General features: G+C 41.2%; 1 protein-coding gene across 4 annotated transcripts in view; it reads right to left on the reverse strand.

The window, feature by feature from the left end:
• LOC122302923 (nicastrin) overlaps positions 1-16,954 on the reverse strand; it is a 29,547-nt gene that overhangs the window by 5,758 nt on the left and 6,835 nt on the right. For 2 of the 4 annotated variants that reach the window (XM_043114392.1, XM_043114395.1), the window contains exons 9-12: positions 12,785-12,881; positions 8,456-8,593; positions 8,295-8,366; positions 7,180-7,299 (exon numbers count right to left, since the gene is read on the reverse strand). In XM_043114392.1, the coding sequence (XP_042970326.1) occupies positions 7,180-7,299; positions 8,295-8,366; positions 8,456-8,593; positions 12,785-12,881 (427 nt within the window). The remainder of the gene's footprint in view (positions 1-7,179; positions 7,300-8,294; positions 8,367-8,455; positions 8,594-12,784; positions 12,882-16,954) is intronic. The other 2 variants (XM_043114393.1, XM_043114394.1) reach the window with 1 other exon arrangement.

The following is a 16,954-nucleotide window of genomic DNA, read 5'->3' on the forward strand; positions in this document are numbered from 1 at the left end:
CCAATACTAAAACGTCTAAAAGATATGAAAGAGCAAAAGAAGATGCAACAGATGAGGCCAAACCATACAGAGGCATCACAAGAAAACAAGCTTAATATTTTTTTTTTGATAAGTAAAACGGTGGTATTAATTATAATAGGCATAGCCCAAGTACACAAGATGGTATACAAGAGATAGAAAACAAGCTTAATATTAACACTCTTGCATGTCGATTTCTTTCCCTTTGTTTCCTTTGAAGCCTGAGTATTCAAACAGTGAGAGTTATCAAGTTTTCTGTTTTCGTTTTTGATGGACAAGAAAAACTGTGGACCATGTGTTTGCCTACAAATATTAGAAAACAATTTTTCGTTCCAAAAGATCAAATAGAAATTAGGCCCTAGGCCCATTTGGAGAACCTCAGTTAGTAGGTTTCTCTTTTCTGAATATTATCGTGGGTTTTTATGATATCCAAACAGATTTTCATAAAGTGAAGATGTTGAAAACAGAAACAGCATCGAGAAAATAAGGACTTGAGAACAAGAAAAACTCTTTCTAGTCTCAAGAGTCTATTAGAAGAGCACCAAGGAACTGGACAGCTGAAATCTTCAAAGCCAGTTGAGCCGCCTGAAGACATTGAGCCATCAGAAATGAGTCTTGGATGGATGAGTGCATCGACATATGCAATAGCACATGAACCAGATACAAGAAACTGAATATCTAGAAAATTAGATACTGGTTTTTTGTAACATTCTCTTTAGTGAGAGAAAACTTTCATCAAGGGGTTTATTTGGTTTTCAATGGGATTTTTTAGAGAGGTGGGAATAGATTCAAAATTGTTCACTCTTGTAAAAGAGGGAGTCCAGCTTCGCATCATAGAAAGAAGTTGGAAGAGGCAACAGGAACTCTTAGTGAAGCAGAACATTTTACAGTGGCTATGTAAGGCTTTAGAGAGTTGCTCAAGTAGGGAGAAGGATGAGTTTTACAGCTCCATTCGAGAGGGATCTTCCAGCTATTTAGCTCAAAAACGCTCCAACAGTAGGGGTAGATTTCTGGAGGTGGCAGAATACAAAGAGGGTGGAGGAAGGAGGCTTATCATTTTCCCGGAAGGGGATGGGGGGAAAGGGTGGAAGAGACTGAAGGAGGCCTTGGGGGAGCTGCTGAAGGAGGAGAGGATGCAGGGAGGATTTCACGGTGAAAGGCCTCCGGCGGGAAAGACACGGACGTATAGGGAGGTGCTGGGAAACCGAGGGTGGCAGGGATCAAGTGATGGAGGAAGACTTTCTGACAAGCATTTGCCTCGAGCTCCTCAAGGTGTACATTACTCAGAAGGTGGCAGGGGAGAAGACTGGGTTGCGTGTGGGAAATTGGAAGAGCTACAGGAGCAAGTATGGACGTTGCAGGGGGAGATGGAGACTTTGAAGATTTTTGTCTGTCGAAATAAGGAAGGCTATGTTAGTAGCCGTAGGGATGCTGGGTTTGAAGGGCTGGGTTTGTTTAAAGACAAGACCCAAGTGAAAAAAGGAAAAGTTGAGGTCTGGAAGGAAGTGAGTGGGCCGAAAAGAGTGGGTTGGAAGAAGGGCCCACGGATATATGAAGCAGGGCAATCGGGTGGGGCAGTAGTTTTTAAAAATAAGTCTTATGGGCTGCCGGGCCCCAGCAAGAGGCCTAATATGGGTGCAGGAGATTTGGGCCGGGACAAAGGCCCTTTATTGACATACCCAGCCCCGTTAAACACAGGTGGGGCAAGGCCCGTGGACCCTGTAAGCAGGGTTCAGATTTTAACGGGTTCTAAAAAACCCGAATCCCAGCCACCAACGCCGGTCGTGTTGATACCGGAAGGGGAGTCGTCGGAGGAGCAACAGACTGTGCCGACGATGAGGGTGGACCTTTCCGACGACGGCACGCAGGTGTGGGATGGCCGGAATATGGAGGTTAATCTGGTAAAAGACACGGCGCAACGTGAGGAAGAGCCGGATGCATCTTTTCCGACCCAGAAAACGCCGATGAGGAGCTCAGAGACTCCGGCGAACCTTTCTGGACTTATTCCCGAGGTGAATGAGCATGTGATGGAGGTGGACCTTGTAAGGGATACGGTGCAACGAGAGGAAGGGTCGGGTGCATCTTTTCAGACCCAGAAAATGCCGATGAGGAGCTCAGAGACTCCGGCGAACCTGTCTGGACTTATTCCCGAGGTGAATAAGCACGTGATGACTTCGGTGAACATAGAGGAAGAGGCGCCAGAGTCTGTGAAGACCCTGGAGGTTGGTGGAGCTCCGGCTGGTTCACTTGTGGGGGATTATGAGGTGGTGGCAAGGGATGGGGAAGGCTTGGAAGACTCGGAAGTGGAGGGGTCTCTTGAAGGGCTATCCACTGATGATGAGTATGCACTGGCTTTGACGGAACCGCTGGATTTGACTGTTTTTTCTGGGGTAGAGGAAACTAGAGAGGTGGACCCGACACCACTGAATTTTTTGTTTCCTATCAATTCTGGAGTTTCCGGATGGGTGTTCGATAAGGTGAAGGAGATTCAAAAAGTAGTGGGACTAGAATGCGAGGGATATGAGGAACAGTTTATGGCTTTGTTGACAGTTATAGAAGCAGGGCATCAACAACAAGGGAAATCCGTCTCGAAAAAACAGAGAGAGCTTAAGCGGTTGATGTGGTCTTTGAATACTGAGGGTAGCTCTAGTAGGAATAGGTCGAAAGGGAAGGGGCCAGCCCATTCTCCATGAAACCAAAAATCGTATCATGGAATGTTCGTGGACTAAATGAGGCTACGAAAAGACTGCGGATAAGGAACTTGCTTCGGGGGTGGAAGGTAGACATTGTTTGCTTGCAAGAGACCAAGATGAAGCTGATTGATAGGCGAATTGTGAGAAGCTTGTGGAGTGGTGTCCATGTAGATTGGGTTTACTTGGCCTCTAACGGGGCGTCAGGAGAAGTGGTAGTCATGTGGGATAGGCGGGTGGTGGAAAAATTGGAAGAGTTCATAGGGAGGTACACGGTAGCATGCTCGTTTAAGAGCGTGTCAGACAACTTTTTATGGGCTTTTGCAGGTGTCTACGGGCCTAATTTAAATAATAACAGAGTACTTTTGTGGGAAGAACTAGCCGGTCTGCATTGTTGGTGGAATCTTCCTTGGTGTATCAGGGGAGACTTTAACGTTACTAGATTCCCAAGTGAGTCTTTTGGTAATAGAAGGGGGCGGCCAGCTATGATTGACTTTTCCGAGTGCATCTCTGATTTGAATTTGGTAGACTTGCCCTTAGCTGGGGGACCTACCACGTGGGCTAACAATCAAACGTGGTCTCGTCTTGATCGTTTCCTCATATCCCCGGAATGGGAAAGCCATTTTCCTGATGTCTAGCAAAGGCGCTTGCCTCGCATTAGTTCAGATCACTGGCCTATCTTGCTTGATTGTGGAGGGTTGAGAAGTGGGCGAAGATATTTTAAATTTGAGAACATGTGGCTAAAGTCGGAAGGTTTTGTGGAACGAGTAAGACAATGGTGGGTGTCGTATCATTTTCAGGGTACTCCTAGCTTTATCCTTGCTAGTAAGTTGAAAACATTAAAAAGAGATTTGAAGCTTTGGAATACACAGTCTTTCGGTGATCTGAGGGAAAACAAAGAAGAAAAGACGAGGGAGATTCAGGAAATTGAGCAGATCCAAGAGGTTAGACCCCTTACCCAGGTAGAAGTAGAACGGAGGAAATTGTTGGGGGAGGAGCTGGAGAGAATTATTCTGATGGAAGAGATTTCATGGCGGCAAAAATCAAGAGCTTTGTGGCTTAGGGAAGGAGATCGCTGCACCAAATTCTTTCATCGGGTTGCAAACTCTCATAGGAGAAACAATAATATTGAGATGCTGAATATTGAGGGTACAGAGTTCAAGGAAGAAAGTGTTATTAAGGCCCATTTAGTTGGCTTTTATGAACAATTCCTTACCGAACCGATGAGTTGGCGACCACTTCCTGATGGTTTGGTCTTTGACTCCATTGGGGAGAGTGATATTTGTCGAATGGAACGGGCTTTTGAGGAAGAGGAAGTGGCGGAGGTTGTGCGAAAATTGGCTAAGGATAAGGTTCCGGGGCCGGATGGGTTCTCTATAGGATTTTTTCAAGAATGCTGGGATGTGGTTAAGGAAGACATTATGAAGGTGTTCCAAGAACTCTACGTGGCTGGAAAATTTGAAAAAAGTCTAAATACAACTTTCATAGCTTTAATCCCAAAGAAGGTGGGTGCTAATGAGGTAAATGCTTATCGTCCCATCAGCTTAGTCAGTAGTGTTTACAAGATCATCTCTAAAGTGTTAGCGAACCGGCTTAGTGAAGTGGTAGGGAAGCTTATCTCTAAGCCTCAAAATGCCTTTGTTAAAGGTAGACAAATCCTGGATGCGGCACTTATTGCAAATGAGTGTGTGGATAGTAGAATGAAGAATGGTGGTAATGGAATCATTTGCAAGCTGGATATGGAGAAGGCATACGATCATGTAAACTGGAATTTTTTACTATATATTCTTGGGAGATGTAGTTTTGGGGAGAAGTGGAGATCATGGATCCGATGGTGTGTGTCAACGGCTAAGTTCTCTGTTTTGTTAAATGGGAGTCCAGCTGGCTTCTTCCATAGCTCACGAGGCCTAAGACAAGGTGATCCATTGTCGCCGTTACTGTTTGTTGTTGTGATGGAGGGACTAGGCAGGATGATGTCGGCTTTAAGTCGGAATGGAATGGTGGGCGGCTTTTCGGTTGGAACCCAGGAGAGGGGCATTATTAATATATCTCATATACTTTTTGCAGATGATACCCTTATCCTTTGTGATGCAGATCAGAATCAGGTGCGGACGTTGAAGGCAATGCTTTTGTGTTTTGAAGTAGTGTCTGGATTAAAAGTGAACTTTGACAAGTCCGAGATAGTACCAATTGGAGGAGTGCCACATTTACGACAACTGGCTCGATCGCTAGGATGTAAGATAGCTTCATTCCCCCTGACATATCTGGGTCTTCCATTGGGGATAGGGGCAAGATCGCCTCTCTTGTGGGAACCAGTTATTGAAAAAATAGAGAGAAGGTTGGCGAGTTGGAAGAGAATGTATTTGTCGAAAGGAGGAAGACTCACTTTGATCAAGAGTACTCTTTCTAATTTGCCTACATATTTTCTATCTCTTTTTTCTATTCCAGCAAGAGTAGCAAGCCGTATTGAGAAATTAAAAAGAGACTTTTTGTGGGGCGGTTTGGGGGAAGAGTTCAAGTACCATCTGGTTAAGTGGGGAACGGTGTGTCGTCCTTATTCTAAGGATGGTCTGGGTATAAAAAATGTGAAGACTTTCAATCAGGCACTTTTGGGTAAATGGCTGTGGAGATATAGTAGGGAACCGGATGCTTTATGGCAAGGGGTGATTGGGTGCAAATATGGAGATATATGGGGGGGATGGTGTACTAAAGAAGTTAGAGGAGCTGATGGAGTGGGGTTGTGGAAACATATCAGGAAAGGCTGGACAGTCTTATGTCGGCACGCCCGTTTTCAGATGGGGAATGGAACCAGGATCAAATTCTGGAAAGATATTTGGTGTGGTGATACGACGTTACATGAGTTGTTTCCCTCTCTTTATCAAATTGCCAGCAATAAAGAGGCTTCAGTGGCGGAGGTTATGGGTTTGTCGGGGGGACATTTTCATTGGAACATAAGTTTTAGCAGGGCGGCGCAAGATTGGGAGATGAATAGCTTGGTGGATTTTTATAGTCTATTGTACTCTATGAGGCCGAGCAATCAACATGAAGACTGGTTATGGTGGGTTCCACACAAGAAAGGTAGGTTCTCAGTTCACTCCTTTTATATTGCTCTCAAGCAAAATCCCAGCTGTCAGATCCCTTGGAGAAGGATATGGAAACATAAGGCGCCCCTGAAGGTGGCTTTCTTTGTGTGGACTGCTGCTTTGGGTAAGATCCTCACAACTGATAATTTGAGAAAAAGGAAGATTATTGTAGCAGATTGGTGCTATATGTGTAAGGGAGGGGGCGAGTCGGTAGATCATCTTTTACTACACTGCAAGATTGCAAGGGTTTTGTGGGATGAGGTGCTAAGTAGAGTGGAGTTGGGCTGGGCTATGCCGGGGACAATGGCCGCAGCATTGGCTTGCTGGCCCAACATAGGAGGCCAGCCCCAGATTTCAGCGGTCTGGAGGATGATACCACTTTGTATCATGTGGTCTTTATGGCAGGAGAGGAATGCAAGGACTTTCGAAGACATGGAGCGAACAGTAGAGGAGCTGCTGACTTTGTTTTTTAGTACGCTTTGTAATTGGGCCATTGCTATTGATTTCAATGGAATGGTCCACCATGATTTTCTTGTCTCTCTTGCCCCCACCTAAAGGGGTAGTTTCTTGTACATACTGGGCTAGGCCTTTTCTTTAATTAATACAATTTTGATTACTTATCAAAAAAAAAAGAAGAGCACCAAAAGAAGAGGGAGGAAAAGGTCTTATTAGAACCCTACTACAATTAGTCTTAACCCTTTTTTAAGTAAGTCAAAATAACTATTTTTTTTTTTATGGGTAAAAAGAGAATTTATTATTCCACGTAAATAGGCAAAGCCCGAGTACATAGGAAGTATACAAGAAAGAGCCTAATTACAAAAACTACGTGCTACAGAAAAAGGCACAACCAAGCATTTTTTTTATAAGTAGACACAACCAAGTATATAAGAAGTATAGAGGTGAAAGCACGGTAATTAGAGAAAATATAAAGAAGAAAATTTTCCTAGCCCTTAAATTAATCCTTGTAATACCCCGAATTGAGTATGGGAGGGTAGTGAATGGGATTCCACATTACTTTGGAGGGAGAAATTGTTGGTATTAATATAGATTCCAAGGGGCTCCAATTGTGACCTTGAGATGATCTATCCAATAATTATCTTTCACCTTTTGTTGAGCTTATTCTTCCTAACTTACTAGGAATAGTAGCCAATTTAGACATGATATTTTTCCTCTTCCACAATGCTTAAATTAAACTAAATGAAACAAATAAGCACATTAAAGTATATAAATACACCATTTTATCATTCAACAATAGTGTCTCAATATGTGAGTGAGGGAAAATTATGCTTGTAAACAAGAAGATTGGAGTAAAACAACTATGTGAGATATAGAAAAGAACTCCCAGATTACATTATAAGACCCTGACTTAACAAAGAGGAGAATAATACCATCTCAATTAATGAGTTATTTAGGCCACGAACAGCTTCAGACTGCAGATCAAGTTCGTATAGAAATCTCCTGCTACCAAGGTAACCCCACGACTCTCCAGTGAAAAATATAAAAACAAGCTGAATCAGAATTAAGCAACTGTCAGCAAACAAAGCACTTTTTGAGGCATGCCAGCAGTAAAACAAATCAGAGACAAGTATACATTTTTTGATAAGTCAGAGACAAGTATACTGAAGATATAAGAAAACCTATATAAATATAAAAGAATGGAACTGACTAGTTTGGTACAATGAAAATTAGGGAGAAAACAACCTGCTTAACAAAATCGATCAATCAAGTTTTAGCTACAATATAACTCGAAATGTGTTCCAGGTATAGAGGATTTGACCACAGGCATATGTTAATTCCAACAAACAATTTCCAGAACAGGATAAAAAATTAGCTAGGAGAAGATCACGAGTCATAATACTATGAAGTCCTTGACTATTTAAAGTTTACAAAAAAGTTAATACACGCCAGTTTTAACATTTAATTTAGACTCTTGTTTCTAATCACAATGTCTCTGTTAGCTTTTTCTCATTGCTTCAGCTTAATAGAAATTGAACAAGTTATACACCAGAGTCAATGTTTCTCATTCAATCCTTTTTACATGTGATCTAGCAGAAAACCTCTTAAATAGTAGACTCGGGTCTTTGATGTATCTTTTGATGTAAGAAAGCCTAACAGACTTGACCTAAGAAAATTTACTTAGTTCTTGCCCTCCCACCACCCCAAAAAAAAAAAAAATACAATAAACTTAAAAAAATGGAATGTTTTTAAAGTCCTGCAGATCCTTTGGGCCATGAGAATAGGCCACTGAAATTTGTTCCAAAAAGGCTACAATCAGCCATGATGGTGTAGCTCTGATAGGCAAAGAACTCTTCGGCTAAACTAAAGAGGTGAGAGATGCTGGAGTAGGCTTCCAAGCTGAAAAATACTCAGAAAATCACAAAAATCAAGGTCTAAAAATGAAAAGAACAAATGTTCCATTTATCAACAAAAGGGTCTAGTAAAAAGAAGCTCAGCACAAAAAGAAAATAGCAGTACCATGAAGGCATTATTATTTCAACCGCACCTGTTTAGTTAGGTCATCCAGACCATCAACATGTGAAAGTGCATCAATTGCTGCCAGCAGTGAGATCAGTCCCTAAAAGTGATCCAAACACAGTTATAAGCACTTAACTCTCTATATATAAGCCTCAAACTTGGGACATGCACCAAAAGTGATGAACGCACGGATAAAGGGGAGTCTGCACCAAGGCTTTTGTCACGGAAAAATGAAGCAGAATCCATTGATGCCATGGTCAGTATTATAGGCTTGGATTGATCAGAGGAAGAAACATTAATTGGAGGAAGGGATGACCAAACACTGCCCTTCACAAAAGAGAAACAAAAAATTACAATTTAAGGCAAAACAGAGAGATTAAAGAGGGTACATATAAAAATCCACTTCACTTGTTGTTCCCTTTTTTATTTTCAAGTTTTTTATAAGACAATTTTTTTTTTTGATAGGTAAAAGTAAGTTTTATTAATGAAAAAAGGCATAGCCTGAGTACACTAGAGGTATACAAAGATCATGCCAGGTTACAACTAAGAACTAGTGAGAGTTACAAGCAAAGTATGAAGATCATCTGTGTTACAAATAATGGCCGAAGCCCAGGAAAGCAGGGTACAGTAGAAAAAACGTTTTAGTTCAGCCATAGAGCGTTCCATATCTTCAAAGCACCTCTTGTTCCTCTCCAACCAAACACACCACATAATGCAGTGAGGTATCATTTTCCACACAGCAGCGATTTGAACATTTCCCCGGATACCTTTCCAACAGCACATAAGATCCCGGACACTTCTAGGCATGACCCATGCCATCCCTACCCTCCTAAAAACTTCATCCCATAGGCCTTGGGCCACTTTACAGTGTAATAGGAGATGATCAACTGATTCCCCATCACACTTACACATAAAACACCAATCTGAAATATAGAACCCACGTTTTCTCAAATTATCCGATGTAAGAATCCGCCCGATAGATGCTGTCCACACAAAGAAGGCAGTTTTGGAGGGTACCTTGCACTTCCAAATAGCTTTCCAAGGATAGCTATGACCATGGTGTAGGCCCACAAGAGCCGAATAGAAGGACCGCACCGAGAATTTTTTATTTCCACTTGGATTCCACAACATCCTGTCCCTCTCCTCATTTCCAAGAGATATAGCATATAGAGAGTCAAAAAAACCAGACAACATGTCCAGTTCCCAATCTTGAGCCGCTCTTGAAAAATTCACATTCCAATGAACAGCACCATTAGAGCGTATCAATAATTCAGCCACAACAGCCTCTTTATCACATGCAATTTGGTAAAGCATAGGAAAAGCCTGCTTAAGAGCCATGTCCCCGCACCAAACATCATGCCAAAATAAAACATTGTTGCCGCTGCCAATTGTAACTCTGAAAAAATGAGAAAATCTGTCCCAACCAGCTCTTATGTTTTTCCACAACCCCACTCCATGTGCACCCCTGACTTCGTTAGAACACCAACCCCCCCGAAGACTCCCATACTTAGACTCTATCACTTCTCTCCACAAGCCCTCTCCTTCACTATGATACCTCCACAACCATTTTCCCAATAAAGCTTTGTTGAAAACCCTTACATTACGCACCCCCAAACCTCCCCATTGAATTGGAGAACAAACTTTATCCCAACCCACAAGATGGATTTTAGCTTCATCCCCCATTCCTCCCCAAAGAAAATTGCGAAAAGTTTTCTCGATGCGGGAAGCCACACTTGCGGGTATCGAAAATAAGGAAAGAAAATACGTAGGGAGGTTAGATAGTGTACTCTTAATGAGAGTCCATTTACCACCCTTGGACAAATATAACCGTTTCCATCCAGCCAATCTTCTTTCAATTTTTTCTACCACTCCATCCCAAATAGATTTGGTCTTGAACGCTGCCCCCAATGGAAGACCAAGATATTGCAAAGGCAATGAGGAAATCTGACAGCCCAAAATAGATGCCAAGCCTTGAATATTGTTCACACTACCTACAGGGACCATTTCAGACTTTGAAAGGTTTATCTTCAAACCTGAAACCGCTTCAAAACAAAGCAAAACAGCTCTCAAATACTGCAAATGAACACTGTCCGGCTCACAAAACAACAATGTATCATCGGCAAATAAAAGATGAGATATAGTCATCCCTCCCACCGAGAAGCCAGCAATGAAGCCTCTACTAACAGCTGCACTCAACATGCGACTTAAGGCAACAATAACAAATACAAACAATAAAGGAGATAGGGGATCCCCTTGTCTTAACCCCCTAGAGCTGGTAAAGAAACCCTCCGGTGTTCCATTCACCAAAACCGAATAGCGGACCGTAGTTATACAATGTCGAATCCAAGATAACCATCTCTCCCCAAAACCACATCTCGCAAGTAAATAACACAAAAAATCCCAATTTACATGGTCATAGGCCTTCTCCATGTCCAGCTTACACAAGAGGCCTGGTTTACCCTCCTTGAGTCTACAATCCAAACATTCATTGGCAATTAGCACTGAATTCAGAATTTGTCTCCCCTTTACAAACGCATTTTGAGGTTTTGTTATAATACTGTTCAGAACCTTGCTCATACGATTGGCCAACACCTTCGCAATAATCTTGTATATCCCATTAATGAGGCTAATCGGTCTAAAGTCTTTCATCTCCATTGCCCCAACTTTCTTAGGGATTAGAGCAATAAAGGATGCGTTGAGACTTTTTTCAAACTTACCAAAAGTGTATAGCTCCTGAAAAACCTTCATAACATCCTCCCCCAGCACATCCCAACATTCATAATAGAAAGCCATTGAGAACCCATCCGGCCCCAGTGCTTTGTCTTTAGCCATACCACGAAGCACCTGAAGAATCTCATCGGCTTCAAAAGGTCTTTCCAACCATTCCGAGCTAGCATGATCAATATTCTCAAAATGCATACCATCCAATTTGGGTCGCCACATGAATTTTTCCGTGAGTAGTGCTTCATAATAGTTGACAATGTGGTACTTAATGTCTGCATGATTGGAGAGAACTTGGCCCTCAACCTGAATCACATCGATAGTATTATTCCTACGGTGTGAATTAGCCACCCGATGGAAAAATTTCGTACAACGGTCTCCTTCCTTCAACCAAAGGGCTCTCGACTTTTGTCTCCATGATATTTCCTCCATTAGTAACACCCTTTCCAATTCCGAAGAGGTGGCTAATTTCTTGCGAGAGTCTTCTTCAGAAAGAGGCTCACTCACCTCCCTTTCCTCCAAAACCTTTAACTCCTCCATAAGAGACTTTTTTTGATCAGTAATAAGCCCAAAAACTTCTACATTCCACCTCTTCAAATCTCCCTTCAAGGCTTTCAATTTTCCAGCCAATATGAAGCTTGGTGAGCCCTCGAACGAGTAAGAAGTCCACCACGACCTCACTTTATCCACGAAACCCTCAACTTTCAGCCACATATTTTCAAACTTAAAGTATCGTTTACCCACCTGAATACCGCCACAATCTAGAACAATGGGAAAATGGTCTGAACAAATTCTGTCCATTCTTTTCTGCAGCATTGCTTGGTTAAGCCTTACATCTCCCGATCGTTCAAACCTAGTGGCATTAAAATCACCTCCAATGCACCATGGTAAGTTCCACCAACTGCCCAAACCGGCTAACTCCTCCCAGAGAACCTTCCTATGAGTGTCCATGTTCGGCCCATACACGCCAACAAAAGCCCAACGAAAACCATCCTCCATATTTCTAAACGAACACGCAGCCATAAAGCTTCCAACACACTCCTCAATAGACTCAACCACCCTTGAGTCCCACATAATAAGAATACCCCCGGAGGCCCCCCTTGAAGCAAGGAAGACCCATCTCACAAAAGGACATCCCCAAATGCTAGTGATAAAGTTACGATCTATGAATTCCATTTTTGTTTCCTGCAAACAAACAATATCCAGCTTCCAATGGCGTAAAAGATTCTTCACTCTCAACCTCTTATTGGGATCATTGAGACCCCTAACATTCCAAGATAGGATTCTAGGCTTCATGGGGAACAATCTTGCCCTTAAATCTTCCCTTGCTAGTGGTGCAGAGTGGTGCAACCCAAGTACATGTGTATAAAAGAGAAAGCTGTGATACCCCATATGATAAGGATAAGAGTAGATGGTGTATGAGATCCCACATTGCTTGGGAAAGAACTCTTTATAAGGCTCCAATTGTATCATTGACTAATCATTTTGGAGTATAGGTCGTGTAGTTTAGGTCTTCAATTGAGGTGTTACAAAAGCACCCAACAAAGAAGCAGAGGGAGAAACAAAAGACAAAATCAAGAGATTTCACTGTCAAGTGTTGTTGGAGAGGAGCCATGAATCTACCACAGATGCTTCCTTATCACAAGAAAGTCTAAAGAACTCTGGGAAAACAGCTCTCAATGGCTGATTACCGCACCAAACATTATGCCAATATCTTTTATTTTTATTAGTCACATTATGCCAAAATCCTATCTTTCAGGAGCTATACTCGAAGTTCGAAAAAAGCCTCAATGCTACCTTTATTGCAAGGGCAATGGAGATCAAGGACTTCCGCTCAATTAGACTGGTTGGTTTATGTAAGATTCTCTTTGAAGTCCTTGCTAACTGTATAAAACTGGTGCCAGAAAAAGGTCATATTTTTTGATAAGTAGAAAAAGGTCATATTTATAACTCAAAATGCCTCTATGAAGGGGAGGCAAAACGTAGACCCAGTTCTCATCGCCAACTAGTGCCTTGATGATGGGAATTAAGGTACACTATCAAAATTCCAGACAGGTATTAAAGTCGTTTCCTCTTAACCATCTGAAGAAGAGGTGTTTGGATATGTGAAGCAGAAACACTCCTTATGGATGAGCTGCGAGGATTTGATGTTCTCACGGAACAAACTTTCTTTTTGATGATTAAGATAAAGTTTTATTGATAGAAAAAGATGTTGTTACCCTATACACAGGAAGTATACATTAATCCAGTTAACAGACAAAAGGAAAAAGAAATAAATTTATCTGAGATTGAGAAATTGAGAAGGTCTGAGGTTTCAAGTGGTTTGGAGAGAGAAGTATTCTCTGGGAGGAGGTGAGTTGGAGATAGAAACTAAAGTGTAATACCCAGAATCAAGTATAGGAAGGTGGTGAATGGAATCCCTCGTTGCTTAGGAGGGAGAAGTTCTTACCCATTATAATGATTTCAAGGAGTTCCGATTGTAACATTTTTTTATACTTTTTTTTCAAATGAAAATCAGTCCCAATGGTAACATTGACTAGTCCTTTGGAGTATAACCCATATGAGGCTTGAGCTTTCATTGTATTGTTACATAAAGACTGGAAGAAAAAAATACAAAATTTTCCATCAAGTGGCTAATATGAACCATTTGAACTACTTATCAAAAAATATGAACCATTTGAACTGTAGAAACAATATGATCGAAACCACAGATACTCCCTTTTTTTTTCAGTAAACAAAATTTTATTGATCATGAGAATAGGCAAGAGCCCAAGTATTAGAGTGCACTTTCTTCTATTAATATAGAGCATTGAGCATATTCTGCAGTTCTACAACGTTTCTATTCTAAATTGCTTAGCTGGAGGCCAAATTTTAGGCCCGTTTGGATGAGACCATCTCATCCCTTCTCATCTCTTTTCATCTCATTTCAACATCCAAACACCACTCAAACACACATACTTTTCAATTTCAATCTAAACTTTTTCATCTAATCATTACAGTTTTTCCAAATTTCCAAACAAACACAAAAACCAATTCAACTTTTTCAAATCTCAAAACAAAAATAATATTAAAAAGTTATATTCTAACAATATTTAACTTTATAATACGGTAATACCTTTATTCAACTTTTTATCTCTTCTTTCCCAAAACCCCATAAAACATTTTAACTCAAATCATTTCTAACTAATCTCATCTCTATTCAAATATCTCACTACTATTCACAAACCATCTCAGCTCACTATCCAAACTATTAATTTTGATTCTATTGGTGTATAGGAAGCTATGTGGCTGGAACGAAGGCCTTTTCCGAGAGCAAGGTACAGGAGCTTGTGAGGGCCCTGAATGGTGATAATGCCCAAGCAAGTTCAATGCTCGAGGCAAGTTCAAGAAGAGCCTCAATCGTACATTTATCCCCCTTATCCCCAATGCATCAAGGGATCGGATATTAAGTATTTTCATCCTGTCACTTATCAAAAATAAATAAATAAATAAATAATTTCATCCTATCAGTTTAGTGGGTAGTGTTTATAAAATCATCTCCTAACGTCCTGCTAATAGACCAAAATGGTGTTAGAAACTAGGACACAATACTTTCGTCAAGGGGCATGCTTCTCTCCAGAATCTTAGCACTTTGAATAAAGACTTATTTGGGAAAAAAAATCCAAAGACTTACTTGGATGCCAAAGTGTTTCCTCCTTCCACAAAAAAATTTCAATATATGGCATACTAATCAATCAATATTCACTCAGTGTGTCCTTTCTTTTTTCGAAAGAAAAAAAGGCCAAACAAAATCTGTTTTTACTAAAGAATCTCCACATTCTTTCTATGAGCATCCTTTTGTTAATAACATGGGATTTTTCATTTTTTATAACATTTATTTGAAGACATCCATCTGTGCTTTTTGTTAGTTTTGGTCTGAATATCTCTTTCCATTGGTTTCCTTTAGAGAGTTACATAGAGCGCCGAATTTCAGTGTGATTCCAGCACCTAATTGCTGCTGGTTTTACTGTGCACAAACATAAAGTCTAACGTATTTACACGTTAAGTCTATTTACATCCAACCTATTTATATGATATATTATCTAAATATAGAAAGTTACTAGTTACTAAAAATATCTCTGTGACCTATCTCTGTAACACCCCCCTCAAGAAGTATCAATTTTTCAACCAAGAACTGATGTTGGTGCCAAGAAAGAGCTTTAGTGAATATGTCGGCAGTTTGACATTCGGTGGAAATGTGAGGGAGAGTAATCATCTGTTTATCAAAGGATTCACGTATGGAATGGCAATCGACTTCGATATGTTTCGTACGCTCATGGAATATAGGATTAGCGGCAATCTGAATAGCACTAGTATTATCAGTATGAAGAGGAGTGGGATGCAACTGAGGAAAACCAAGTTCCCCCAGTAACCCATGAAGCCATGTGATCTCAGAGCATGCAGAAAACATAGCACAATACTCAGACTCAATAGAGGACTTAGAAACTCTATCTTGCTTCTTACTTTTCCAAGAAATGAGTGCATTTCCTAAGAACATGCACCAGCCAGTAACAGAGCGACGAGTGTCCACACATCCGGCTCAATCAGCATCACTACACCCCCATCAACTATAAGGAAGATTCGTTAGGAAAGAACAATCCACGTGTAGAGGTGCCCTTCAGTTATCGGAAAATGCAACGGATAGCAGTTAAATGAAGATCTCGAGGAGCCTGCATAAATTGACTGACTTGCTGCACGGAAAACGAAATGTCAGGACGAGTAATCGTCAAATAGTTCAAACTCCCAACAAGCTGCTGATACAAGGATGGATCTAATATAAACTCTCCTTCTTCCTGACGAAACTTAGGATTTAACTCCAAGGGAGTAAAAACAGAGTTACCCAATTGGAGACCACCCAATGAAATAACATCCTGTGTGTATTTATACTGGTGTAACAACGTACCAGTCAGAGTAAGCCGCACCTCAAGGCCAAGAAAGTATTGCAGGGGACCAAGATCTTTCATGTGAAAAGAGGCCTTGAGATGCTGTTGTAATTGCTTAATCAACTCAGTATCCAAGCCAGTAATCACAATGTCATCGACATATACGAGAAGCAATACGATTGCTGCAGAAGTCTTGTGAAAAAAAAAGAGAGGAATCAAACTGACTCTGAGTAAAATGAAAAGCAAGCAGGTTAGAGCAAAATTTGTCAAACCATGCACGCGGAGCTTGTTTCATTCCATACAAGGATCGGCGTACCCGACAAACCTCTGAGAAAACTGTAGCAAACATGCCAGGAGGTGGTGACATATAAATTTCTTCCTTCAAGTCCCGATGTAGAAAAGTATTCTTCACATCCATTTGTCAGACAGACCACTTTTGCAACGCCGCAAGTGCCAAGATAGTTAGCACAGTAGTCATTTTGACAACAGGTGCAAATGTCTCTTCATAATCAATACCATACTCATGTCAGTTCCCAAGAACTACGAGACATGCCTTACATCTGTCCAGTGAGCCATCAACTCAAAACTTGACTGAGTATACCCATTTACAACCAATAGGTTTAACATTAGGGAGACAAATTACCAGGTCTCAAGTGTGATTGTCTTAAAGAGCTTGGATTTCTCTTGCATGGCCTGCTGCCAACATGCTTGGGTGGATGCCTGGGTATAAGAGTGAGGAACAGAAATAGTATCGAGAGTGGCAATAAGCGAGATGTGAGGAAAACCATACCTATCTAGTGGATGTGTAACCCGGGTGGAGTGCCGAGGCATAGGAACCACAGAATTAGATGACGGATAAGTGTCTAGAAGGGGAGTTGAAGAAGGGGGAAGACATCGATGATACACCATACCTGGTTGAAATCGCTTAATAGAGGAACAAACATCATCAAAAGCGGGAAGAAGAGTAATAGGAGGATTAAAGATAACCTGAGACTGAAAGAAATATTGATTTTTGAAGAAAACCACATTCCGTGAGATTTTGAAT

This window comes from Carya illinoinensis, chromosome 3 (assembly GCF_018687715.1).
Source record: "Carya illinoinensis cultivar Pawnee chromosome 3, C.illinoinensisPawnee_v1, whole genome shotgun sequence".
Taxonomy (NCBI): Eukaryota; Viridiplantae; Streptophyta; class Magnoliopsida; order Fagales; family Juglandaceae; genus Carya; species Carya illinoinensis.